The sequence below is a fragment of the Ciconia boyciana genome, chromosome 1, assembly GCF_034638445.1.
Source record: "Ciconia boyciana chromosome 1, ASM3463844v1, whole genome shotgun sequence".
Taxonomy (NCBI): domain Eukaryota; kingdom Metazoa; phylum Chordata; class Aves; order Ciconiiformes; family Ciconiidae; genus Ciconia; species Ciconia boyciana.
Window position 1 is genome coordinate 39,100,274 of NC_132934.1, and position 27,313 is coordinate 39,127,586.

General features: G+C 39.2%; 2 protein-coding genes and 1 long non-coding RNA gene across 4 annotated transcripts in view; 1 reads left to right on the top strand and 2 right to left on the bottom strand.

Annotated features, from left to right (window-relative positions):
* Positions 1–1,931: 1,931 nt before the first annotated feature.
* Positions 1,932–7,071, bottom strand: LOC140658738 (uncharacterized). Its single transcript, XR_012044852.1, has 3 exons — positions 6,968–7,071; positions 5,832–5,930; positions 1,932–1,961 (listed from the first exon to the last, which is right to left on the bottom strand). It is a non-coding gene; the product is annotated as an uncharacterized lncRNA (long non-coding RNA).
* A 914-nt stretch (positions 7,072–7,985) lies between these two features.
* Positions 7,986–25,478, top strand: HELB (DNA helicase B). Of its 2 annotated transcripts, XR_012042785.1 has the most exons (14): positions 7,986–8,417; positions 9,677–10,051; positions 12,504–12,730; positions 14,079–14,951; positions 15,964–16,135; positions 16,926–17,067; positions 18,044–18,174; positions 19,218–19,302; positions 21,345–21,404; positions 21,995–22,199; positions 23,052–23,186; positions 23,419–23,868; positions 24,373–24,599; positions 25,271–25,478. XR_012042785.1 is itself a non-coding variant. In XM_072863163.1 (13 exons), exons 1-13 carry the CDS (start codon positions 8,222–8,224, stop codon positions 24,460–24,462), a joined length of 3,141 nt encoding a protein of 1,046 aa, XP_072719264.1. In that variant the 5' UTR covers positions 7,987–8,221; the 3' UTR covers positions 24,463–25,478. The 2 variants fall into 2 exon arrangements, 1 of the variants encoding a protein (XP_072719264.1); XM_072863163.1 differs by having other exon boundaries at positions 7,987–8,417; positions 24,373–25,478.
* GRIP1 (glutamate receptor interacting protein 1) overlaps positions 25,458–27,313 on the bottom strand; it is a 340,881-nt gene continuing 339,025 nt past the window's right edge. The window contains exon 25 of the mRNA XM_072863151.1: positions 25,458–27,155. Coding sequence (XP_072719252.1) covers positions 26,919–27,155 — 237 coding nt within the window. The 3' untranslated portion in view covers positions 25,458–26,918. The remainder of the gene's footprint in view (positions 27,156–27,313) is intronic.

Here is a 27,313-nt window from a genome sequence, read left to right on the forward strand (position 1 = left end):
AATCCCAAAACACAGTGCATTTCTATTGATCCATAATGTCTCTGGCATTTTGGTCTGGAAAACTTAATTTTCACTCTGTGTGAGGACCCCAAAGGGAGCTTATTCTTTATTTTACTCTCCGTCCTATGCTAAAAAAACCCCATGGTTTGAGCAATTTGGCTGTCATCGTGCATTCATTTTCCATGAGTGTCTTCTGATCCATACTAGATGCATGACCCAGCACAGTGTTATGTGAGCATTTTAACTTTTTATTAAGTTCAGAGCTGCCATATCCCTCTTGTCAGAACTACTTTCCATTCTCCAGGTGGTTTATTTAGGATGGAAGCTGGTCATAGAGAAAAGTGCATAGTGTCATTAAATCCCAGTGGATTTAAAATCCTCTTGACCTCTATGCCCATTGCTGCTTGACAGCATCAATCAACAAGATCTCACCACTCTTCTCAGTTTTTCTATTATTCACAAGCCCTTTGTATCAGAGGGCCTTACACAAAAACCAAAAGGCAGGGTTTACAGTCTGTTATTATCTATCCAGACCTGGAGGCAATTGGGATGAATGGGAGGACTGTAAAGTTCTTTCCTGTAATGCTGGGGTCTATTAGTGTTTCTCATCTACTCCCGCTCCATGCCTTCTCTGTAAATCCTCCTTGGAATCCTTGCTTTTCCAACAGAACACCTATTGGGAATGGCTGTTTGAGGAAAAAGAGAAGAAAGAAAATTAGTGAGAAGTTAATCTTTGTATTCATTAATTTTGTTGTTACAAAAGAAGACGAACAGTTGCATTTAAGCTGTTTTTAGCTGTAATCCAGGCACTTCAGTCTGCTCATTACGCTTGTAAGACCACATGAAGAATATTGCATTAAAATTCATTACCAGGAAAGTATAGAAAAATTGGAGGAACAGTAACAAAAAAGGGTTAGTGCACAACAGTGATTTATTTATGAAAAAAGATTAATAGCTAAACTCAGGAGCTCAGCTGAAGGGAAATAATTGGAAAGGCTCTCAAAGGACCCTCTGGAAACAGGCTCAAACCTCAGACTGTGAAAGTCCTTACTCATTTTTATTTAGTCCTTGTTCAAGAAAAGCTCCAGTTAAAAATTAAACAGGGGGAAAGTGGCTACAAATATTTTCCAGATCTGAGTATCAAGCAAGGCTTTATACAGCTAATGTGAGCAGTGGCCTTTGGTGGCAAACAGCTGGAAAGTAGAACTGTACTCAGGTAAATGACTTCTCTTGGGAAGCTTTAGTGGCTACCTCTGAACCAGAAAAGAAAACAGCCAGGATCTGTTCTTTGGTCCTGAAGCTGAACCGTGAGAAGGGGCAGAAATGCTCTCAGAGCCTGGGCATCTTCTGAGACGGTGCTTGTTGGCACAGGCCAAGATGTGCCAGGGTGCCCACAGCTGCATACAGTGCGGACGATGGCAAACCTCTGCTTCAGCCCCTGTTCTGGCCCAGGTTAATTTGCAAATACAGATGTAAACTGGGGCCAGAATCACATCCCGACAGTCACACAGTATCATATGCTGGCAGTAGGGTGCCCTTCTGCTTAGGAAAATAATAATAAAAAAAAATTAAGCACAGAACATACTAAAGTCTTCAGTCAAATCCTGAGGGAAACATACCCCCCATTTATTCCTCCCTGTTATCAGAAAAATAATCTGGAAAAGCAAAGACGAGCAAGTACAGAACAGTATTTAAAACATATTTACTAATATCCTTTTGTTTGACAGTCTCAAAAGACAGAGAATTTTCCTTTTCTGAGACCCCTTTCTTTTTAATTTTGAGTTTATTAACTAGATCTTTGCTGTTTGGCTCACCAGGAATGTAGAGATTACACCATTACAGAACAATATAGGTCTGTAAGTTATAAACATAAATGAACAGTCTTGGATTCTCTTGCAAAAATGCAGACTTCTGCAATTCGTGAACTATTTCTCCTCCAAACCATTCATTGTGACAGGATACTGGAGGAAAAAAAAAAAGCAAACCAAAATATTATCACATGGTCATTATAGTTACCCAAACTTTAATTACAAATAGCACTGGGGGATTTCAGGAATTTCATAGGAAGGCTGGTCTTTGATTTTCTGGGTTTTTTTTCTGTTTTCCTTAGCCTTTTCATTAATGGAACACATTGGGATAATGTAGTCTTTTTTTTTATAAGCCACCAAGATATAGACTGTTTTAGAAACAGCACGGCAAAGTATTATCCACTACAAAACACTGTTAAGGGAGGTTTTATCTGTTCCTGGAGAATTATATAACAGTTCTGGATTTCTCTCCTGAGAGATACAAACCTGTAAGCATGACATGGAGCTTGGTGAATGAATGTAATACATTCAAGCAGAACTCTTTGTACACATACATTTAATTATAAAAATAGTTATATCGTTTTTAAGTCTGTAGCAGCAGCCATTCTATCCAGAAAGTTTGTTGTGTTGGGGTTGCTTTTTCCTCCCTCAGACATAGAAAAGAAATTCGTAACACTATTCTTTTTAATGCTCTACAACAGTGTGGTTAAGTTAAAGCAACCCTGATCCTACAGATGAGGTCACCATTCTGTAAGGGGAAATATATGCCAGATGCTGCAAACATTTTGTGGTCTTGGGAAGAAAGAAGGAGACCTCTCTTCCTGCTACCAGTTTTTTGGGTAAGTAAGTTAGCCTTGCAACACCAAAGAAAGTATTTTTGAATCTGCTTTTAAAAATGAATCTACCATGCCTTTGATAGCAAATAAACAGCCATAAAGAACGCTGCCTATAAGAAAGGCAGGTAAGGGCTTGTCAGAGCTTATTTAGTATCCATTTTCTTGACAACCTTGAGACTAGAAACTTACTGATTTTTAAAAGTAAGCCTAACATTCCTATAATAACAAGTCTCCAAGATCTTATGCAAAAGAAGAAAATTCTCAGCAATGTACCTAATCTCAGCACGCTCACCGTAAAAATAACGCTTTTATTAACAACTCCTAGGAATGCCAGTCCTACTTAACATTCATAGGCCCTTGAATCAAGTTCGTCTCTCTTCTGTCTGATCAAGAGATAATGCTATTGTCTGTTGAACACGCTGTACTTAGCATTTTGATGCAGCACAAGCTGATGTCATACTGGCAAAGCCCTTATAGATAGCTTGAGGAAATTTAGGGTGGCTGCATTCATACCAAAGAACAAGATAGGTGGCCCTACACTACACGTTGCATTAGGTTCTTAAAGTGTTACTAGCCTGGGCATGTGAAGAGCATAAATGTACACAATAAGGGTTGGATTATATCCAATAATAGTTGAGCATTTGCTATTTGACACAGCAATTCTGGCTTCTATGTTAAATACCATGTGCCCTGAGGGAATGCTGAAACAGCTTCTGTCTTATGTTTCTTACAGACAAAAGAATGAGAGGATGCTGAGACACTACACAAAGCTATGAAACAAGAACCAGTAGCCAAGGCACAAAAAAAGTCCTTGCTGAACTTTTTTTTAAAGGGATTTCATTGTAGAGGGCTATATAGAGGATTATATGGGCTATATAGAGAACTATAAGCTTTATGACATTACCAAACATGTTAGTTTCTCCTCTACTTTTTAGAGACAAGTCTTTTTAAGTAGGATTTTTTGACATCTATTTCAAACCATTTGCTCTGCACACTGCATCAAGGCTTCATCAGTTTTTTTGGATAATGAAAAGGTTGTGTTGGTTTTTAAATTCTTCTGAAGCTTTTAATAGGGAGCAGTCCTGTGTCAGAACTTTGAATTAAATGCAAAGAACATGTCTTGCTTCCTAAAGCTCTGATAATGCCAAGCAGAATTCAACATTATTGCTAATGCTATGGTTTCTATTGGCAGAGTTCCAAGGCAAATCACTGTATCTATCCTGGCCAGGGGGATCTATCCTACAGCTCTCAAGTTTTCAGAAAGCCCCTCTTCTAGACAATGATTAAGTATGCTGCAATATTATGTTCTTATAACAACTCTCACTTTTTTTTTTTTTTTAATGTTTACATACGTCTCAAGCTCTGCTAGTTTGATACTTAATAAAGCTTGTGAGACATATATATCTCATTCATGGCATGTTTGACATCTTCTGAAATTCATTGTCTGCGGAAAAAACAGTGTCTGTGGAATTATCACTTTCTGCCTTACCTATAGAAATGTCAGCCAGCTGTGAAGAGATTTCATATGAGAAACTCTGGTAAGTAACAGTTTTAATTTCTCTGCAGTCAATTTACAGCCCCTTTTCACCAGCCACCACTCTCCAGAAGCTTCCGTATGTTGGCACCTGTTCATGGGATCCCTAGATCTCCAAAATCACCATCCTCTAATATTAGGCCATGCTGGTGGTAGCTGACAACTCCTGGGCCTCATGTCCTCTTCCAGGAAGCTCATTACTAGCAGTAAGGATAGCTCACTGTCATTACTAGCAGTAAGGATAGCTCACTGTCCTTCGGGTCTAGCACCTGAATTTAGCATCTCAAAAGGCAGCTAGGCTGGGTTGCTGTTGTCCGTAATTTCCCTTCCTCAAAAGTATTGCTGTGGAGATTATTCCTCTATGGCACCCTGAAAGATCACAGGGAAAAAATGAAACCCCTCCATCTCAAGAGGAATGAAAGCTTAAACCTCTCTCTGCTACTCCTGCCTCCTGCTGTGCTAGATACATCACCTAATTTCATGCTCTGAGGGCTTCCAGTTGATTCTCCTGCACAGCAAACTCAGACTTCCTTTTGGAGTTCAGCAGAGCAGAGTCTCTTGAATCCCAGCAGAGTATCAGGGAGCAATGAATATGCAAACGAATTTGAGACTGGGGCATCCCCCCCCCCCCATCCTAGTCAGATTCAAAGATGAGCTGCTAGTCATCCCTTCAAAGGGGATGTCTGGTGTGGGGCAACACTAAAAAACGGAGCAAGTCTTATTTAATTCTGGAGGTTGGCATTAATATAATCCTTCAGTGTATAAATGGTACCTGCCAGAATGTTCTGAAAATTGTTTTCAGAGTAGGATTTCAAATACCCTTTAAAGGATGGAGATTTATACGTGCATAATTTTTATTAAGTTAAAACTTGCTACTGTGTGTCAAGACACAGAGCAGTAAGAGACAGTGCAGATGATCTCTCCTTCTTAATTGTGACTATTTGCTTTTTAGGGCTTTGGATTTTTTTCCCACTGAATGCAGCAATATTGAGTTCAAATTTATAAACACATTTTTCCCCATGAACAGAAGAGTAATAACTTCTTTGGTGTCATGTCAGATTAAGAATCATGAATTATCATGGCAGTGGTATTATGGTGCATTAGAAGGTAAAAACATAGGGTTGTCGAAGCATGTTTTCCTTTTACTGTACATTCTTGGTTTTTGGGGTGGAATTTGAAGTGAGACATGATGGAGAAACAGCTAGTCCCCAAAGCTGATCTAAGATTTCAAAGTATTTTTCAAACTATGATTTAAAGCCTTCATGAGAGAGTATTTTTTGACTGAATCTCCTGGCCTTGTGTTCATCTTTTTTAATGCTCAACAATCTTTTCTTGCACATATGTGTTGTAAATTTCTAAATCTATACAATTGCTCATTTATTTTTCTATTTTTCACTCTTATAATATGACTTCCATGGATGGAATGGAATCCTATTCTCTAACTGTATGGGTAGCAGTATTGAGTAAGGGGAGGAAAGAGAGCCAAGCAGATGGGAACCTTAAACTTGGCTACACTGTGGAGATGAGCAAATAATTTTGTCCCAAATTTTTGAAGGATCCTCTAATTCTCAGTGCTTGACCACCTAGCTCTAGAAAACCAATCTTACTTCACCAGAGCAGCAAATAGTCACATTTTTGAAAATCAAGGCTTACCTATTTAAAGCTGGGCACACGGGAAGCCATTCATAATCAGGATGCATCTGACTCTCAGTATCTGTTCCTCAGTCTTTACAAAATAGAGTATTTCCTTAACTGAATGACAAAGAGGAATGGAAATGTAAGACACCATACAGGAATTCAGCATGTATAGTACGCACTGTAGAAAGACAAAGACATTCCAGAGTCAGGCTTGCTGAATACAGTATTAAATTTGTATTTTCAGAATAGACTGGGGCACTCAGACATCCAGTTTCACTTAACACAAATACACAGTTAAATGTGAAATGTTTTTCATAAGAAAAAAGTATCTTAAAGCACTGATTCAGATGTATCACTGTATAACACTGTTAAGCACTTCAGTAAGCTAATGCTTCAAATTTTTTAAATTAACATGAATGTCTCTGTCCCCTCGCCTGTCTCCCTTTTATAGGCCATGTGTTTTCAGCCTGCCATGTAAAGGAGTTATTTCATTATCTCTGAATTATGCTGGAGAAAGAATACCATTATTTAAATTTAACTCACACAAGAACTGAAAACAACTTTTTCAAGACTCTGTTTACATGAGACTTGCAGCTGGTTTTAAAAATCATAAAAGTCGTATTTACATGTCTCTGTCTTTTTATAGATATTGCTTGACACAGTAATGTAGGTAATCCCAGAAACAGAGAAGTGGCAGAGAACCACGCCAGGACAGAGGGAGAGTCCACGCTCCTGTGTGTGATTGAGCTGAAGGCCCCTCAGTTTTGTAAGGAGGAAGCAGGCGAAGAGAGGGTCATTCTTTGTAGGGTAGTCCTGTGGGCAGAGGGCCTCCTGGATCACACATGGGAAGGAGTCAAGAAACAATGTGAAAAAGGATCGGGTCTCTTTTAGCTTAGACCAAAAGGAAATGTTGGCTGTTGATCTATTTTATTATACATCACTTTTTCTAAACCTATGTACAAACAACCTTTGCTACTGAAGGTTTGAAGGGTATGCCTATGCTGTTGACAGCTTCTCCGAAGCTGGGCAAACTACCTGCTGCTGTCTAGACTGGTACATTATATTCAGTGTAATATCGGGCATTTCTGGTTTGCACTTTGGTCTGGAGTGCAAAAACACCCAGTTACTTAATTTCAAATGGAAGAACACACCAGCCTTTGCACCAGCACCTCCTGCTTTTGCTTCTCCTTTAACCTGCGTGCCAGTACTCTGAAGTGGCAGCAAGCCATCCATAGTGGCCTCCAGTTTAGTTACATGTGACATCAGTCCAAAGCAAAACAAAGGAGAAACTGGAAGAAAATACAGTTAAAAAATGAAAGAAGGGGCAAATGAAAACACAAGAGTCAGCAAAATGAATTTTATTTTTTGAAAATAAACCTTATCAAACAAACATTATTTAATTCTTTGATGAAAACATATACTATCTGATAGGGGTAAACATGCAGAAATACAACTATGTGACATTTTGTTAAAAAAATAGAGCTACATAATAACATGGCAAATATTAACCTCTTAACTACTAACCAGTGAAAACCAGTTTAAAACAGATCCTAGAAATACTTGCTTTCATCACTGAATAGCAGGATTTCTGGTGGACTTCAGGAGAAATCAATACTAAACATGATATGGCTTGGTATTTTCATCGATGAGCTGCAAGAAAACATGAAACTGCTGCTTGATAAAGTTTCAGAAAAGGCAAAGATCTGCAGTGTTGAACAGAAGTGAAGACTAAGCAGCTATGTGACCTGCCTGGGTTACAATACAGGGAAGTACCGGTGGTTTTAAATGAGGAGCTCCTGGAAAACGATTTGCCAGTTATACACAGTATTTTACGACTTCGGGAGGCAGCTGGATACCAGGATATACTGGAAATCTGACTTTACGATTTGATGGTTTTGTGATCGGGGTCACGTGAAGCCACAGAATTATCACCCGATTTATTAAAAAATGCGCTGTTAGTGCAGTAGGTACCAATGTACGAGTACAAACAAGGGTGGGGCGAGAGCTGGGGCTCGGGGCTCAGTCCTGCCCACACCCAGCGCCTGTTTCTTCACCCCCGAGCGGTCACACCGCAATTACCAGTTCTCTGCCCCCCGGAGCACAGGCACCAGCTTCGTGCGTTACCCGTTACCTCACCGCAACCCATCTGCCGGGCTCCAGCCGCCAGCAAGGTTCGCAGCTCCAGAGGCGGCACGGCCTCCTCAGGCTGCCCCGCCACCGCCGGGCGGGAGGAGAGCGGGGCCGGGGCCCCGGCCACCACCCACAGCCGGCCGGGGCCCAGCGGGCGGCACCAGGTAACGGCCGCCCGCCTGCCCCGCCGCTGCCTGCCGCTCGACGCCTCCTTCCGCTCCGAGCGTGTGGGCGGGCGGGAGGAATCCCAAGGGAGGGCGCGGCGCAGCGGCGGCATGGCGGTGTCCAGCCAGCAGCGGGGGGCCGCGGTGGAGCTGTGGGGAGTGCTGCTGCCTCCGCGGCGGGCGGCAGCGGCGGGCTCGGAGGAGGAGACCGAGGAGGAAGCCGAGGAGGAGACGCACTTGACCGAGGCCGCGCTCCTGGAGGCTTCCGGGCCGGAGCTGGAGGCCGCGCTGCCCCCGCGCCGAGCCGGTGAGGGGCGGCGGGAGCGGGGCCGGGCGGCGGGCGGGCGGGCCCCGGTGTCCTCTGCCCGCGGCCTGCCTCGGGCGCGGGTGTGGGCTCGGCCCGGGGGCTGCGTTTGAAACGAGTGAGCTGCACCCGGCGCCTGCGGCCCTGCCTGTCCGGTCCCGTGCGTGACAGCCTCCTCGCCGGCGTCGGGAGGCCCTTGTCTGCTAATGCAGAATGTTTTACAAGTAAATCAAATCGAAACTCCCTCCTTCCCCGGTTACCGAGCTCATTGCAGGGGAAGTGGAAGTGATGCGAAGTAGGTGATAAATCTGGTGCAGGTAGTGGAAGTGTCGTGTAGTTGGCACGTTTGTATGGCCGCAGTATTGCAACAGTAAGAAAACATGAAATTTTTCCACTCAAGTTAACTTTACACAAAAAATGCATTTTTTTCTTTCATGACATATGTTACTTGACCTTAATGATTCCCTACTTTCTACTGAGTGCTTAGAAAAGCAGGTGACATTGGAGCAACTTCTGCCTAGCAAGAATATTTTGTCCAAAAACTGTTTTAAAGATGGCTAAATTGAGCTAAGTAACAAGGGGAAAACAAACAGATGAGTTGTTATAGACCGAAGAGCTGCTGGTGCTCTGGTTTGGTGAGAAAGAGGTCCTGCTAAACGTAGGTGCTCGCTTTGTTCGGGTCGTAGCATTGAGTGAGTCCCCAGTCGTGGATCGAGGAATGGTGTATTAATTTTTGTGAGGGAAAGATGATGGAAAGAGGAGGCAACCCGGGTCCTACAAAATGTTAAGAGTTCATTTTATTAATCGCTTGTAATTTTGGTGGTTTCAGTTACAGGAAGTATTTGGTATGCAAATGTGTCTGAAGAGCATGCACGTGCCATGGTGCAATGCTTTGTGGCAAAACTGTTTAAAATTGAATGGCAAACTTGACTTGGCATAAATGGTGTAATATTAAACCATATGCCAATGTCTTTAATTGGCTTAATAAATATTAATATGCAAGTTTAATTTTGTAGTTCTCACACTTGGAGAAGCAGTTTTAGTGCTTGTTCCTGAGGTTGGTTTTGCTTTTGGTTTTAAATACTACTGGAAAGACTGACATCAGGAAGTTTACGAAAACCCCTGCTTTGCTTTTACTACTGCAACTTATACAAAAGACAAAAATAAGCTTTGAACAAACAAAACTCTTGTAATTAAACCAAAGTTTTAATCTTTATGACTATTAATTAACAATGGTTTTATTTTTCTTTTTAATGATTCAGTTGTTATACAAGAAGAGAACTCCAAAACCGAGTATGAAGTAGTTGGACGTTTTCCATTAGTTGACCCTTGGTGGAGAGTTTGTGTTAAAGCTAAAAAAATGGGGTCAAAGTACTTTGTGCAAGGATATCCATCATATTTTCTGCGGACCAATATAGAAGAAAACAATCGACAAGTCTTTTCACTCTTTCTTAAGGAATGTGCTGTTCCTGAGGTTTTTAAAGAAAAGTTTTTTACTTGGCTTCCTACGGAGTCTGTGCTGAGTTTTAGAAATCTTGAGGAAAAACTAGAACAGTTCCAAGTTTCACATTTACAGACACAGGAGAAACAAAGAAACACCAAGGAGTACGACATCTTCTACTATGTTTCAAAATCATGTAGGTATATCTTGTGCTATTTTGATTGTTTTATAAGCTAACAAGTTCTATCTCAGATACTGTGTTCAAGCTAACATGTCTTCATATGAAGTGTATATTGAAATGAATTTGGAACATGCGAAGATTCTCCTTTTTTTTTAAAATTTGAGGACAGTGGGACAGCTGACCAATTAAAGATAGGCATACAGTTAGAAACACATAAGGACTTTCCTGAATTCTGTAGGCTTACTAAGTAGAATTGTCTGTGCTAGGGATGCAGAGACACTGGTGCTGGCTTCCTATAGTTTATTCAGCTACAACAAGGCTTATTAAAAAATGGGTTCAGCACTGCTTGAACATGATGGTATGGCTTTTTAGGACAAATACGTGTTCAGAAATAGTATAGCTGCTGCTTTGTAGTGCATGGGAACAGTGAATGAGCTCAGCATAGTCCAAATCAGCTGCACTAAATAGGTTATCTAAGTGTGCCTGAATCCTGCCCATCAGCAGATAGGTATGGCTGGGGAGCAGAGTGCGGAAACACTGGAGTGTCCCCACATGGAGATGGCTGAGGCCTGCTGAGGATCCTGTTGTGGACTATGTTGATGTGACTACATGAATGTTAGAGATTGGATCAGGAGTGTGCTTTTGAAGCAAATGTCCCTCTTGTCTCCACTGTGGTGCAGTCTCTGAGAGTATCGACTGTATTCCTGCTGGATGAAACCCAAAAGGCATGTTCCAGTTGCACACCTAAGGTACTCCAACCCCTAATGGACGTTCAGTCTGTGGGACCAGACTATAGCCGGTTTGAAGCAAAACACCAAAATACAGAAAGTCAAGACGTCCAAGACATGTCTTCAGCACTGGCTCTTTTGTTTTGCTCTGATGATCTGCTTCCATTATGTCACATTCCTGATGTGGACATAGGCAGTCCTGGGATGGTGCTGTACAGAGCCACTTAGGTGTCAGTGCCATGGGACTCAGTACTTCTGAGGAGGAAGTCTTTTAAATTCAGCCTCAACTGCGCATAAATCTGTACAGACAGGTCGGGTCTATCTATGAAGTCTTTCAGTACCTGGTTTACTGGGCAGTGGCAGGTCAAAAGATGGAGGTGACTGTTTTGGAGGTCAAATCATGTCTGACAGGAGAGTTCATAGCTTCTGCTAGACATTACTCCAAATCACATGCATAAGGAGAGGAAAATTTTCACAGTTCTTCTGTGGACTTCAGGCTTTTTGTTGTGTTTTTGTAACAGTAGAAGTTCTTAACCCCTGTTTACGGACTTTAAATCTTTTCATGACCACAAAGAGATGGGAATCTATAGTGGTAGAAACTCAGATCTAGTTTGCTTCTTGAGTTTTAATGGGATATATGGATCACTTCTGATTGATTGAAGCTTGTCTAATATGTTTATGAATCTTCAGTGTTGACGATTGCACAGTGTGCCTAGGTATCCTGTTCTTGTAGTTGGCAGATTTTTCCTAATATCTAGCTTAAATGACTTTGATACAAATTAAGCTTTCTTCTTTCTCTATCATTGGGCAATAGAAACAACAGCCCACCCCCTGTATGTAATGTTGTTACTATTACTATTGTCACTTTTTCCTGGTTGTCATTGATACAGGCTCGAGCAGTTTATTATTCAAGCATTCATTATAATTTTGTCTAGAAGTAGTGTGTGTTGATTCTCCACTTGTAAATTAAGTATTTGTGTCAAAGGGGAAAGGTTCCATCTTTGCCTTTCTGTAGGTAAGAGAGTGATCAGAAAAAGTACTTAACTGAGAAAAATGGGTGTTTTAAATTTGGAATAATGAAGTTTCCTTAAAACTCCATTAAAAATTGTGGTTTTTTTTCCTGTGAAGAGATAAAACTTCCAGAAGTCTCACTTTCTTCTAAAATTTGTTTTTTAAAGCAAGGTGTAGAGCGAATCAGTTTCATTATCCCCCTTTTGCAGATCCCAAGACTGATACAAACAGGGAAAGTGATAGCTTAAATTTGGGGTCATTGAGAAAGCCAGTGGAGAGCACTGTTTTCTTAAGTTCCTGTACTGATCTGATACTACAAATTTAGAAGCCTGCTTTCTTATTTTGGATTTCAAATGTTCTTCTGTACATCTGTATGAAAATTATCTTTAGATAGGAGAGGCAGGTGTGGTGACGTCTGAACTGATGTTCTACAAAATGCTATTGAGTAGGCAGTTTAAACCAAATGTATGATATATATTTTCCAAATGAGAACATTTAATTGCAGTTTTTATTTGTCATCTGTTTACGTTTTTTTCCCCAAGGCACTCCAGGGAAAAACAGACTTTAAAAGAATTTGAAAAGGATTACAAAGAATAAGAAACTGAAAGAAATTAGGGATGTTTTGGATGTAGGGGAGGCAGAAGGATAAGAGTCAGAGTCAGTTTAAATTGCCTTTACAAATATCTTTGTATATTGCTTAAAACTTTCTTGGTTTATGGTGCATACAGTTGCAGGGAAGGCAGTATTGGTAGCTCTGACTTTTCCGATGATACTGGAATTTTTGCCAATTCTTCTGCCACGCCATTTTTGCTGTCTGTTGAATATGGTGTGTTGGCAAAGAAAGACTGAAGAAAACAATGGTATGGATGGTGAGGAAGTACATATTCAAGACAAGATGCTAACAAAGTTGGATGAGATATTAAAGAATGAGCCATGGAAACTTGGATTCAGCAGGGTAAGTAATGTTAAGCAGGGTAAAAAAATGTTGTGTTTGTTACATTTGAGCTTCATTAGAATACAGTGTTGTTTCAGTTACGTTCAGTTTATTAACTGAACGTTTGTAGGAGGTAAGCGTAGTTCATTTGGAAATGGATGATTTACTTGACTCATTTTTAGCAAAGGTATTTTTTTCCAATTGGTCTACAATAAATCAGTCTCAGAAGATTTTAAAGGTGGTTTTGTTACAACCACTTGCTTAGTCTTTTCTACAAGGAACAGAAAACTAAATACTTGAAGTAACTGGGCCAAAAGTAAGAAAACTAATTTAAAACTCTCAATTGTACTGTTCAGTTTTATACTGGCAAATGAGATTTTCTGTTCTTAATACATAGAACAGTATCTATGCTTTCATAGTAAGGTAGATAAGTTACTCTGTAATAGGTCATCTGGTCTAGTCGTTCTGCTTTTTTATAATGGGATTTGTGGTTGCTGCTTACCTTTTTGTTTTGCTTTGCTATGCTTGCTGTGCAACTTTGCTGCTGCACCTCACCTTAGCACTCCTGTACCTCAGATGGGAGCTGTAGCTTAATAGTTCCCTCTGCTTCAGCCCCCCAATGCTTTTACTGACAGTTGTTCTGACTTGTCTTTAAGACCTCCGATTTCAGAGATTCAGCAGTCTAGCCAATATATTCCCGTGTTTCACATTCTTTCCGTTAAAAAGTTTTTCCTGACGTCCAGTTTGACTATTCCTTGATGCAATATAGGCTTGTTGCTCTCTTGTTTCTTGTACCAAGGACCTGCATTCTCACAGCAGGTTTTTTTATTGCTTGAAGACTCTCTTTAGCTTTTTCTTTTAAGGCTTGGCAAGTCCAATTAATTGTTCTTTCCCTCAGTAGTTAATCTTGTTTGCACATCTCAGTCTTTCACTGTTTTGTGGTAGTCTCTGTAAAGGTTGTGTGTTTCTTGAAGTAGCACGTTCAGGATTGGGTACAGTATTCTGGCTAATGCCTTTCCTATGCTATGTTTCTACAGTTTTTGGGCCTTTACTTGAAAGTGTGCTCATTAGGTGTGCACAAGTTCTCCCTAATACCCAATTTCTGCACCAGGTTTTTGATTTTTAAAGTTTCTGTTTTATACAGAAGGGTGACTGAGAGGAATTACCATTCCATCTTACTTTTAAATGTCTTGCTTTCATATACCTGGAAAAGCATTACAACTTCCTACATTATGAAAAATACATACATTTTTGTAGCCTTCCACCCTCTGAATTGCAATTTGTATTTACTAGGAGGAATGTTATTCCGCAAGAGGCTAACATCTTCTGAAATAAATATATATTTGCTTTTATTCTTTCTGGGGAGAAGATTACCTATAGGGAACTGAACCTTTCTTACTGTGAGGCAACGTGGGCTGCCTTCTGTCAGTGTGAACATCTCCTCTGGAAGATTCCTGACTTGCAGAAGAATGCATTAATTCTGTATGATCAACTCAAGAAACAGTGTAGAGAAATGGGACACACTTATGAAGATCAAGATGAATTGGCTCATTTTGTATCTAAATGTATGTCCATTGAGGATGTTTGGAAATCTCTTGAATTTTTGAAAGATCAGAACGTAGTGGTTAGGGAGAAAAAATTAGTGTTTCTGCCTCATCTTTACAAATCTGAAAAAGACATTGCAATGTATATAGGTGACCTTCTGTCAAACCGCTCGTGGCAACTGGACGTTGATGTGAGAAAGGTACTTAATGCTTCTAAGACATCAAGAGAAATGGTAGATAACAAAACGAATGTTACCCAGGCTCCTGAAATGGAACATCTGAAGGAAAATAGTCCAGACAATCGCAGCTGTGAAGATCACGTTCCTGAGAACGAAGTGGGGTCTACGTCTGGTACCCAAAGTAAAGCAGAGGTAGACTTAGATCAGGAGATTGCTATGAAAAAGATTTGTTCTAATCCTGTCACAATCATAAGTGGAAAAGGAGGCTGTGGGAAGAGTACAATAGTTAGCTGCCTTTTTCGTCACTTAAAGCAGATGGAAAAAGAAGTGGAAGCTGCTTCTAAGGACTTTGAAGAAGACATGGATGCATCTGAAGAATGGAATACCTTTGATCATCATTGGGAGTCAGAGAATATGTACACAAAAAAATGTTTGAATGTACTATTTACTGCACCTACAGGGAGGGCGGCAAGCCTTTTGAGTGAAAAAACTAAGCTTCCTGCATATACACTGCATCAGGTAAATAATTTTTTTTTTTAATTGTTTTCTGAAAGACCTTTTGTCACTGTCTGTTCTTGTTTTGAAAAAAAAGCTCGTTAACTGAACTTTCCTTATGAAATGTGTAGCTATTAATGATAGCGCTTAGGTACAGCTTGTCAGCATTTGAAAGTCAGCGTTATGTTTTGGGGAATTGTAAATCAATCATTTGCAATACATTATTTGCTGTAACTGGGTTTTTTCTACTTATACACATCTCAAATTTGTGCCTTTCTAGGGCATCTGATCTTTTTACCTTCTCAGTTTTGTTTTTTTTTTTAAAGACAGAAATACTTGCTAGATGGCAGAGCTGTTTTCTAGTGTCCTGCTGCCTCGCAGTCATACTGATACCTGCACAAACATGAAGAGATCAGTAGCCTGGGGTTGAATAATGAGATAAACTTCATTCACACAGTGTTTTCTTAATTACTGTTAAATATTGTGCAAATTTTTTTAGAAAAAAGTAGAAAGCAAAGTCTTTGTTATAAACGTAGGCCAAGTCTCTGTTGTCCTAGGTGGTGGAAGGTGCCAAGAAGATGTTGGAGGTGTGGAATAACCTGTGTAAATCAAAATTATAATAACATAAAGAGTACTGTGGGCTTATTTTATCTCTGGGGACTGGATAGTTGCCTGTTCCCCTTCCCCATGCAATGTTGGGGATTTATTAATGTCAGCAAGTTGTAGTAGGAGGTGTTCTGTTACTGAGCAACCTAATGGCTGACCTTATGTCCTTTAGGGTCCCTTTAGGAAAAAAAGGATGCATTTCTGTGCTTTTATGTAAGTAAGTGTTGATAATCTCAGCTAGAAATGTATTCACCAAGGAAGAAAATAAGACTGAACAGTTGCGTCTTCTGAGTCTTTACAGAGTTAAGTTCAGAATTTCAGATAATAGCTCTCAATACAGCATTAGAAGATACCACACTGGCTACCTTTATAAGACAGTTGTTTACAGTTGATTAGTGTCAGAGCTTGATTTATTTTGATTTGTTTCTAGATCATCTATAGTTTTAAATCGTGGAGACACAGTGAACAAGTACAGCCGTGGAAGTTTTCTACTGTGACGGTTCTGATTGTGGATGAAGGAAGCTTGGTGTCTGTACACGTTCTTAGTTTAGTTTTAAAACTCTTGTGTGAGCATGCTCAGCTTGCCAAACTTATTATTCTAGGTAAGTGAAACAGCAAATTTAGCATTATACAATATTTAGTAATACACAATATGCAGTGTAAGTGTCAGGGCTGCCACTGGTCTCACTGAGTCTCTTAAAAACCCCAGAATGTTACATAGTTCTGTACTTGGATATTTCTGCTTATTCATAAGGTCAGATGAGATACAGTTTTCGATCTCAAGTGTCAGTATGGAAGTATCAGTATCTCTGTTCTCTGTTTAGCAGTGTTTTGTCTGAGTCTGAAAGTATTATGACTTCCATGTGGTAGCTTATTACATCTTGCAACTGGAAAACTTTTCTGATTTCCATAAATTTAAAAAAGCTAGTGTAAGCATATTAATCACATATTAGAAGGGAGGTTTCATGTCATTCTTAATGCTAGGATCATCTTGTTTTAATTTAGAAAGGAAAACAAAGTATAAAATCAAAATTTTCTGCTTTCTCAGAGGTTTGCTTTTTGTCATGCCATTTATGGCATTTGTTTTAACTGTGTAACTTTCAAAATGTGTTTGGATAAGATGTGATCACTGTCAGTGTTCATCCTGCAGAGTGATTAGCACCTGCTAGTAAAGCATTACTGAGTGAGGAATATGAAAATTTAAACTACGCTACAGCCTGATTCCCCAAACAAAGTTTCTTAGATTCTTGAAAGTTTTATTTCATGTGAATCGTATTGAGGAAGCATGTAACAGGTTGAGTATTTATTAATTCCAGTGGGGTTTTTTTGAGACAATTTTTAATAGATGATCTGTTACTGCTTCTCACAAACACTAATTTGCATTCTGTTTAGGTGATACTAGACAGCTACCGAGCATAGACCCAGGAAACATTCTAGCTGATATCTTTGAGGGTCTAAAATCAAGAGGCTTTTCTGTGGAACTGCGAACTAATCACAGAGCTGAATCGCAACTAATTGTAGATAATGCATCAAGGTAGGACTTACTTATGTAAGAAGCATTCTTGTATTAGGCCTGGTCCTTTACCTGCAAAACACTAGTGCATCCAGATTTGACTCTATAGTACTGCTTCTGTTACAGTTTCTTATTCAAAATCAGTAACACTGGTTTTAAAAACAAACAAACAAACCCACAAAATAACAACAACAAAATCCTGCAAATTTTTACAGGAGTATATGTATTGGACAAAAAAATGTGTGTGCTGGAATACTCTTGAATTTTATGGGACTTATTTCACTATCAGATACTCTCTGCTGTTTTCAAATGAGTTGTGCATGCACAAATCACTTTATGCCTTCTGAAATGACTTACAACTGCTTCTCTAAAAAGGAAATTTTAAAGATATTGCTGGTAAGTGTGACAACAGCTAAAACAGGCTGGATTACATTGAGGGCTTAGATGTCGCAGGCCATTAAATCATAGTTTCTTTTTATTTTTTGCTGTATTAATACCTAGAACTTCTAAATGTTTCCAGCATTTGCATTACTTCTGGTCTGGAAACAATCCTGTTTACTGTCAGTGCATGATTTCTTTTTTAGACCTCAAACAACAAAATCGAGGTCCGAGTGCCCAAGACCTTTTAATGTTGATTGGAATTTGAGTATATTCTGAACATTTGCAAGATGTCCAGAATTACCAAGTGTTTTACGAACGCTCACTTTTTTTTGGTAACACTTCTGCGTTACTCCAGTCTGCTCCCGTGAGAAGAACTGTATGAGTAACACTAAGTATCTACTGCAGTGCTGAAGGGTTTAGAGAATAAATTGCCATTTTTTTAAATGTGAAATTAAGTTATGTTCAGAAGAAAGAGCTTTTGGTGTATGTGATGTAGATGACCAAAAATTTATAAATGGTGAACTTCAGGCTGAAATGATGCAGATGGTGCTACACTGGAATCCTTTAACTGGAAATAATTTTTCTTTTCTGTTTTCCCTCCACTGCTCTGGTCAAGAATCTCTCAGCGGAAGCTTCCTGAATTTGACGAGGTGCTGAAAGTTTCTGGTTGGAATGAGGAAATGACAATGCCAAGCCCAGAGAAGAAATTTATTCTTATTGCTTTGCCTGCTGGCAGGGGTTGTGACAGTACGTGTGTACAATCAGTTTGTGATCTTGACTTTCCCTTTGGTAAAGTGTAGACTATTTGGCTGGTACTAACATTCTGGGAAGATTTTAGTCTGGTTTTGTTTGTGGTATAAATTTAAATGCTAGATTCATAGTTTACCTTTTGCCTTCTGTAAGTGCACATAGCAAGACCCATAAGTGCAAAGGATACTCTGTAGAGCTACGGCTCACCAGTTGCATTTTGAAATGGGGGTGATACAGGTTCCACCAGTGTAATCAAATGTGATCGTCTTTTTATGTTGTAGCTGGAGCTGTCAAACCTTAAAAGATTAAATTTTTCAGAGGTGAATCATGTGAGTAAACAGCAACTGTTACAGGATGGTGTGTTGGACAGGAGTGTGTTCCCAACTCTAGAATCAAGTTAGGAAAATGGAAGCAAAGGGGACACCAGTATTTCTTTAAAAACGTTTTGGGGTCAGGGTTAGGGCCATTGTTTTTGGTTTTCGTTGACCTTTATTGGATAAGTAGATTGAGTGGCCTCTACTGTATATGCATCAAAAACCTTCAAGGGGGATGTGGAAAAAAAAACAGTGTGAATATTATCACCTTATCTTACTATAGTAACTTACTCAGCAAACAATACTAAAACCGGATTTCTTCTGTGAAACCTAAATGTATAGGTCTGTGGCTTAAAAATGTTCTATCTTTACCTCTTTAATGTGCTGTATCAAAACCTTATTTTGCATGAAATACGCTCTATGCAGCTGTTTAACACAGAGAAATAAGAATTTATCTCCTTCCATATCACTCCTGTCTCTCAGACTTTAATAGTGGGTAACTGCATGATACTTTTTGGGGGGAGTATATGTGTGGGTGTTTTGTGGTGTGGGGTTTTTTTTTGGAGGTCTGTGTGTTTTTGTGGTTTTTTTGTTGTTTTAAACAAGTTGAAATGTCATTGAAGCAAGAAATAAGCAAAGCCAATTTCATATTGAATTAGGTTTTTCTTTCTTAAATTGTTTGTTCAGCATATTTTTATGCCTTACCTTTTGTGTCTTCTAAAACAGATTTGCAAACTGCCATAAAGACTTTACTTAAAAAAGGACCAGGATTGCAGGATGCCAAACAATCACAGTTCCTTGCTTTCAGAAGGTAACAGAGCATGCAGGCAGACATTGAAAAAGTCCTTGCTAGCAGCCACAACCTAAAAATAGCTGAATGTGTTGAGTTGGAGAGACTAGTGGCAATATCAGAAAATTACTAGAGAGAACAACAGGCCAGGTGTCTTTTCCTGTACCTTCTGGTTGCCCCCAGTCTCTCCATGGAGAGTTGCTTCATTTTTCTGTAAGCTTAATGTTGTTTTGCACCATGATTTCTGCCTTTGTGTTCACGTTCATCTGTACTGTTTATGTCAAAGAAACAAAGGGTAGATGTAAGTGGTCAGTTTTTGTAGTAGATTCTCTGAGAGCCTGTGCTCTGGTGTTGGCTAACAGTGCAGTGTTCTTCAGAAGAGACAGGGGAGGGCTTGACTGCATGAGGAACCCGCAAAACGCAAAGAAATGTCCATATTCAAACATATCCCATTGTGGCAGATGTGAATTCCAGGGTGCATGATGGAACATATAACCTACTGTCTATACATGCTTTGTCACAGGTGGACATTGAGCAAATGACAGAAGATACTTGCATTTTGACCACGTGACAAGGGCCAGATTTAGTCATATAATCTGATGGGCATTAGTGCTCCTGCTGGGCAGTGGTGAATGCCTACAGTTTGGATATTTGGATGCACTCATCATTTAAGAAGGGGTGGGGTGTAGGGCTCTAACACAGTTTGAAGAAAGATTGGAAAGGTTATTCATCACTGATCATGTGAACCATCGCAGGAGTGTGAATAGTATGGATGGCCTCACAGAAGCACTGAAGGGATAAGTGATTGGTCCAGTTGTACCAATAGTCCCTAAACTTACACTTCTGCACAAAAGAAAAAACTCTTCCATTTTATTTGTGAAGAACCTTTTCTCAACAATTAAAAAACACCCACTATTTACAGGTTACTAGTGTGCAAATAAGCGATTTATAAATTTGTCATGGTTTAACTCCAGCCACCAACTGAGCCCCACCCAGCTGCTCGCTCACTCCCCCCCAGTGGGATGGGGGAGAGAATCAGAAGAGTAAAAGTGAGAAAACTCATGGGTTGAGATAAAGACAGTTTAATAGGGAAAGCAAAGGCCACGCACGCAAGCAAAGCAAGGAATTCATTCACTCCTTCCCATGGGCAGGCAGGTGTTCAGCCATCTCCAGGAAAGCAGGGCTCCATCACACGTAATGGTTACTTGGGAAGACAAACACCATCACTCTGAACGTCCCCACCTTCCTTCTTCTTCCCCAGCTTTATATACTGAGCATGACGCCATATGGTATGGAATAGCCCTTTGGTCAGCTGGGGTCAGCTGTCCCAGCTGTGTCCCTTCCCAACCCCTTGTGCACCTGGCAGAGCATGGGAAGCTGAAAAGTCCTTGATTTAGTATAAGCACTACTTGGCAACAACTAAAACATCTGTGTGTTATCAACACTGTTTCCAGCACAAATCCAAAACATAGCCCCATATCAGCCACTACAAAGAAAATTAACTCTATCCCAGCCAAAACCAGCACAGAATTTTAGCTAGTTCACCTGTTTATTGTGAATGCTGAGTAACTCTGAAATCAATTTTATTTCTCCAATCTGCATTCAGCTACAATACTGTTATTAATGATTTCCATATAAGATTCTTCGAGAATATATTTATAGGTACTTAATCTGCATTTGAAAGTTAAAATTCCAGGTCTTTAAAAAGCAAATAAATCTTCTGACTATTTTTAATACATCCACAGACAGAAAATAATGTATCCAGGCTTTAGTTTTTCTTTAGTTTTCTGCTTATCTTTATCTTAAAAACAAATCTAGCTAATCTAGGTATGCATCGCAAACATCCTTGCCTCACTTTCTATGGTATTTAGACAAAACTGTTCCTTTACTGCCCTGTCTTCTAAACTCTGAATTGGTGATTGTTTTTAATTGTTGGTGGAAAATCATCATAGCTAAAATGGGCTTTTTCCATTATTTATAAATTAACGCTAATGTGACATTGCATGTAATTGTATGTTTTGTGCATCACGATTTTGTTCATGTTCTTGTTTTGTATGATTTAGGCAAGATTGCGATCTAATAAATGAACTTTGTTGCCAACACTATTCAAATCATGTAACCAGGTAAGCTGGTGTTTTGCAATTTTTCCTGTGAACAATCTCACTTTGTTTATGAAAGTGTTACAGCCAGGCCAACAACCTAAAATAAGATCGTAAAACTTTCAGTGTTTCATCTAGATCTGATTATTTATGTTAGAAATAATTTATATAACAAACTTTCTTTGATGGGTTCTTTAATCTCAACCTGGACTGTGAACAGAGATAACAAACTGTTTGTTTGCCTTTCATTTAAATTGTCGTTATGTGAATTCCAAGGTTTTGAGTTACTGTTGAATATTTAAAATTGACATAAAAGCAACTTGGAAAAAAACCCTCAAGGTTAATTATTTTTTGCCACTGTACGATTTCTAAATAGATTCTGAAATATTTTTGGAAGCAGGATTTTGGTGCTACTCCATATTTCTGTTTTTTACCAAAAGGTTTTACCAAAGTTCAAGAAACGTCTTTTAAATGTGAGTTGCCTTAACTGTTTTGAACATTATTAAGGTTGTCAGTATGGCCCAAGTATAGAGAGGGGAAAGAGAAGAAATACTGAGAGATGGTAAATGCATACTTTGTAAATACATTTCTCCCTCTTTCTTTCTCTGACCTAGAGACCATAAAAAGCGAATTTTATTTCAAATTGATGACAAGATTTCCTGCACGCGGAATACATATCTCAAGGATCTCTTGCCAGACCGCGGTTTCAGAGAGGATCCTAATCGCCATAAATGTGAAAGTGAAGAAACCACCCTCACTACAGAGACTGCTGAGGAGGGCAAACGACTATGCAATGGAGATATATTTTTCATAACAGGGGTAAGTCCTTGCTACAGAAAACCCCAGTGGTAACTGATTCAGACCTTGTTTAATCCCCAGAATAAAACAATTCACACTTTCTAATTTTAGTCCATAATATATACTTTGCTCTTCTGCTAAACTATCCTGTGAAAGGCAAGAAAGAGGCAGGCTCGCAATAGAGAATTAAAAAAAAAATCTCTGGGTGTTTTTGTAAAAAGTGTTTCAGTTGGTCTGCTAATGTCTGGTGCAAATACCTTCTGTAAATACTTAAATGTATTGTAATTGAAACGGATAATGTTTTGGATATAGGAGAAACATAGTCTTCAGTAAAGAATAAAGCTAATGTTACAGCTTGAGCTCTCCCCTGGCAGAAAACTGAGCTGACCAAAAAATATAGCAACAAAAAACTCTATTTTTCTGCCGGGTTCAGTGAGTTGAGTTGACACAGCAGAGGGTCCAGTGAAAGTATCAATATTTGTGTATGGGAAAGGGGGACCATACAGGGTTGGTGGGAGAGAGTAGGCTCTTCTCCGTTTGTGGCAACAAATTGTTAAATGGCCTCACTGGTATATTTCACTGTACCCTAGGATAATGTAAGTTTTCTGGGGGTTAAACTGCCTTTCTCAGCATTTTCCTTACTAAACAGAATGAGTTAGGGTAGGCCCTGTACAGTGAAACTATTTTCCCTGAAGGTGGTCAGTGAAAGATAGCAATCTTGTGGGTTCAGTGTCTTCTGAAACTATTTCACTCGGTTGACATTGCAGCTATTGTAATTTCAGGGAAAGCTAGAATATGGACACAGATGTATAGACATTGATCAAACTGCTGATACAAGTTTACTGCTGAGTGTTCCTGTGCTACTTCTTTTAGGATGTAGAAATTGATAAAGAGCGCTTATTGACCATCAGCAGCACGTATGGCTCCACATTCACTGTGAAGTATAAGGCACTGAAGAAGCTATGTCATATAAAACATGCATGGGCCAGAACTATTCACACATTTCAGGTAAAAACAAAGAAGCTATGAGCTGATAAAACTTTCTCATGGCTTTATCTTGCTAATGCACTGTATTTTCATGTGAAAGAGTCAGAAGCTCTCTTGAAACTAAAGTTCCTTGAATGCAGAATAGAAAATATTATTGAGAGTGTCCCCAGTTGTCTTCCTTGTTCTTGTAAGTCTTTTTTAAACTACTTACTGGAGATCTTACTTTGCTAAGGTGTTCTTAAACATGTTTCAGGGTTCTGAGGAAAAAACTGTTGTCTACGTGGTTGGCAATCCTGGCCGTCAGCACTGGCAGCATGTTTACACAGCCGTGACCAGAGGACGCTGCCGTGTCTATGTTATAGCTGAAGAGACGCACCTCAGGAAAGCAGTCACTAACAAGAACATGCCCAGAAAAACTCGCTTACAGAGATTTTTGAGAGAGGCAATTGCAGAAGCAAGCAATAGTCCCAAACAAATTTCCACTCCCCTGCCAAAGAGCTGGCAAAGTCAAGGGCTTGAGACTGGGCCTGTTTCTGTAACTCAGGGTGCTCCTGAGCCATCCAAACCTCTAACTGACTTGATTAAACAGGAAGGGTCAGCAGTTCTCAATAAAGAAGAGCAGATGGGCAATTTGCAGCAAAGTCCATGTAAAATACAACGAACTCTGGCAGAGAATTCTGAGGCTGCTATGAAAACACCCTCCGTAAGTACCTCCTGACTGAGAAAGTTTAAAACAAACTTTCGCACTCTCTTTCACCACCGCAAGTCACCTGGATACTGTTATGATTGTTTTATTTTTATTTATTTAATAATTTTCAAGATGACCAGTAATTGGTGAAGCAGTCAAGTTTGGCAGATGTTTTCCCAGAGTAATATATGACTAATAGGGAAAAATAAGTTATAATGTCATCAGCAGTAAATTTATACATCTTGTTACTCACTGGAGTGATCCGTTGGCTAGCTCAGCCTGTATTAGCTTATTCTTTGTGTACAGAAGTCAGTTTTTAGGAGCTGATCTGCTGTGAAAGATTTATATAAAATTTAATTGTTGAAGTTGATTTTTACACAGGCGAACATGCTTAACAGATGCTTTTTTCATTATATCTAATTTTGGAGGTCTGTCATGGGGCAAGAGCTTTTTTTGAAGATGTTACTGTATTTTAGTTCTGGTTCAAACTCTGATAACATTTTTTGTTTGTTTTGACAGAAAACAGTGAAAGATTCCCCACTCGGGTCTTCCAGACTTAAGGATCTGACTTTGGGACAACCAACTCCTAGGAAGCTTTTCAAAAGCTAACAATTAACTGTCCTCATTATGAACCTTTCTTAAGCTTATTTTGTTCAAGATTTTTGGAACAGAGAAGCTGGGTACACAGATGATTTTCAAAGGCTTTCCTGTATTTGCATGTTCTATGAAGAACAGCTTGTTTTAAAGTGAGCTGTTGATCTTTTCAGTGATCTGTTTTTAGTAGGAGATTCCTTGGTGTGTCAGTCATCAAATAGGAATCGTATCATTCTTTTGTTTTGGAGAAGAATGAACTTACAGGTCATATAGGATTCAGATGTTCCCTGAAACAATACATGGCGATTGCTAGGTTTAAAGACTGTAGCCATCCATACCAAGATTTATCCATCTCCTAATGCTACAGAATTGATGAGAAGCTGTCACTGATGTGCCAAAACTGCAGTCTGCTCCAGTCAAAAAATAGTTTACAAAGGGGACTTTAGGTTTTTCTAATGTGGCAGAGTTATGGGCATGAAGCTTTAATGGATTATGGATTTTAGTCTTGTTATAAGTAGAACAAGAAAGTTGCAATTAGTGACATAAAAAATTCTTCCCACTTTGTACTTGACAGGCATGTAGAACTTGCCACTGCTGTTTTAGCTAGTAGTTATGCTGATAATGATCTTGGTAAGAAAAGCAGAATTCCAACTCAGAGTTCAAATAACATTCCACTTTCAACCTTTTTTTGTGGATTATGTGACTTGCTGTGTTGTAATTTTTGAGATTAAGAAGCTGAATGTTTAATCAAGCATCAGACAAATTGTACTAAAATTTGGACAGCTTGCTTACTTTTAACTTTTTTTTTTTTTTTTTTACACAGATGGCAGGAAAAAGTGTACCACAAATATAAACGTGGTGGTTTTTGCTAAAACTATGGAGAAATATAAAGTAGAAAAATGCTACCTCTTTTTTTTAATGTCTTTAAATCACTGTTTATTTCAATTTATACAGTTTTTCCATACAAATATTTGCAACAGTTTGAATTTCAAAAAACATAACATAGACGATAAATATCATGCTATTAAAGTATTAAATTTGTACAAAAATACTTTACAGTTTAATACTTATTTGTTACAAATAAAAATACATATTTAAGTGACTCATGAACATTTTTTTTTTTTTACATGATTCAGCACTGAATGTCATTCTGACCTTTTCTGGCAGTGCTGAAATAGAAATCAAAGATACTTGCATGTGCAGGGCAGGTGAGCTTGTTCATGTATTGGAAACAGCAACAGGGATACAGTTAAACAGTTTAAATTGACCAGAAACAACTCTGTAAGGTGATTGCTTAGATATGGAGACTCTACAAATGTACAAATCCAATATCTTTATATTCACCAATAACAAGAATTACCAGTAACAACTTGAATACCGGAATAAACCAAAGCAGCTGCTGGTGAGCATATAAAGCAACTGGCAGTATTTTATTGCTTGGGGGGAGAGGGGAGAGGAGAGAATTTGTGTGATGTGTTTGTAAAATATATTTACAATTTTAAGTTGTAAAAACGTGTTGCAGGGGGGTAATGTTTATCATAAAGAAGGCTGAAAACAAAGCATATTAAATGGAACTTTTGTCCCTTCAAGAAATTCTTCGACTTAAAAAGCTCATGTGTGACAGTACAAGTTCACAGGTTTATGGATCATTAAAGAGCTTTTGTATCCATCTTCCACTGATGTAGTTTAAAAAAAGCCATTTTCTTTTAAAACCTTTCTAATTTGTGAACTCATTTCAGTTTTACTCTTGCCAGTAATCCTCCTTCAGAGGTTTTATCCCACTAAAAAAGTCTCTGCTTAAAAATCCCCACAGGTTGCAAGACATACCATTAAATATTTCATTGCATAGGGAATAACATACGTTCTAACAAAATTTATCGAAGTGGGGGAGTAATGTTCACCGCATACTGCAGCTTCCTACAAGCATTTTGTTAAAGCATCTAAACTGTGCTTTGTCTGAAGAGTGCCCCTTCTTGCCAGCAGAATAAAGGTCCCCAAAATCACAGATCTAGCCATTTAACAAGAAAACCCGGGGCAGCATACCCCTCTTCCTTGTCCATCAGACAGCACCTTTCTGATAAAATGTTTTTAAAAACCATGTAACCTGGCCACCATGTTAGCAGAGGTTAACTCTGCTTTTCCCTCAAACAGCAGCTGCTGATGAAGGGAGAGGAACATTTAAATCATGTTTAAAACATCTCCCCAGTTTCTTACTGGGGGGGGAAGGCCCTTACCATTTTTCGTACTGTTGCTAATGCTAGATTGTTTAGAATGGAATGACTTGACCTAATGAAGAATTAAACTTTTTCAAAAGTAACCATGGATTAATACAAGCCTTGAGACAGACAGACTGACCTCCTGTGCTTTTGAGGGCTATATAGCATCTGAGCCTCAACCTCAGAGAAATCTTAAAGGGATTTAGCACCATAATTGTCTTTCATTACTGAATGTCCCACTAAAATGAGTTTCTGCTATAATGTGTTTGTAGGATCCCGGGTCTCTGTATTAACATTAGCGTGTCCGCTCTGTTGAAGGAAGGCATTATTCTGATCACTCCACTCCCCACTCGCTGAAGTCTGTTGTTCTGAGCTTCCTTTCTGAGATGCCAGTGGGTTTCTGCTAATAACCAGTTCCAGCTTATTGCCAGATTCTGCGATGAGGGGCACAACTAGACAGCAGTCAAAGTCTCTGGTGCGAACGTGGTTTACCTGAACGATTAGAAGATTGATTTTTGTTACCATTTTAGGAAAAAGAAATTAGATCACAAGAGAAACAGACTTATCCTGGAGACTATGGAACCTGACTTAAATACTCCGGGTAGAGAATCGCCCAGTACAAGGCTATTTAACCACGGCGTCTGGTCTGA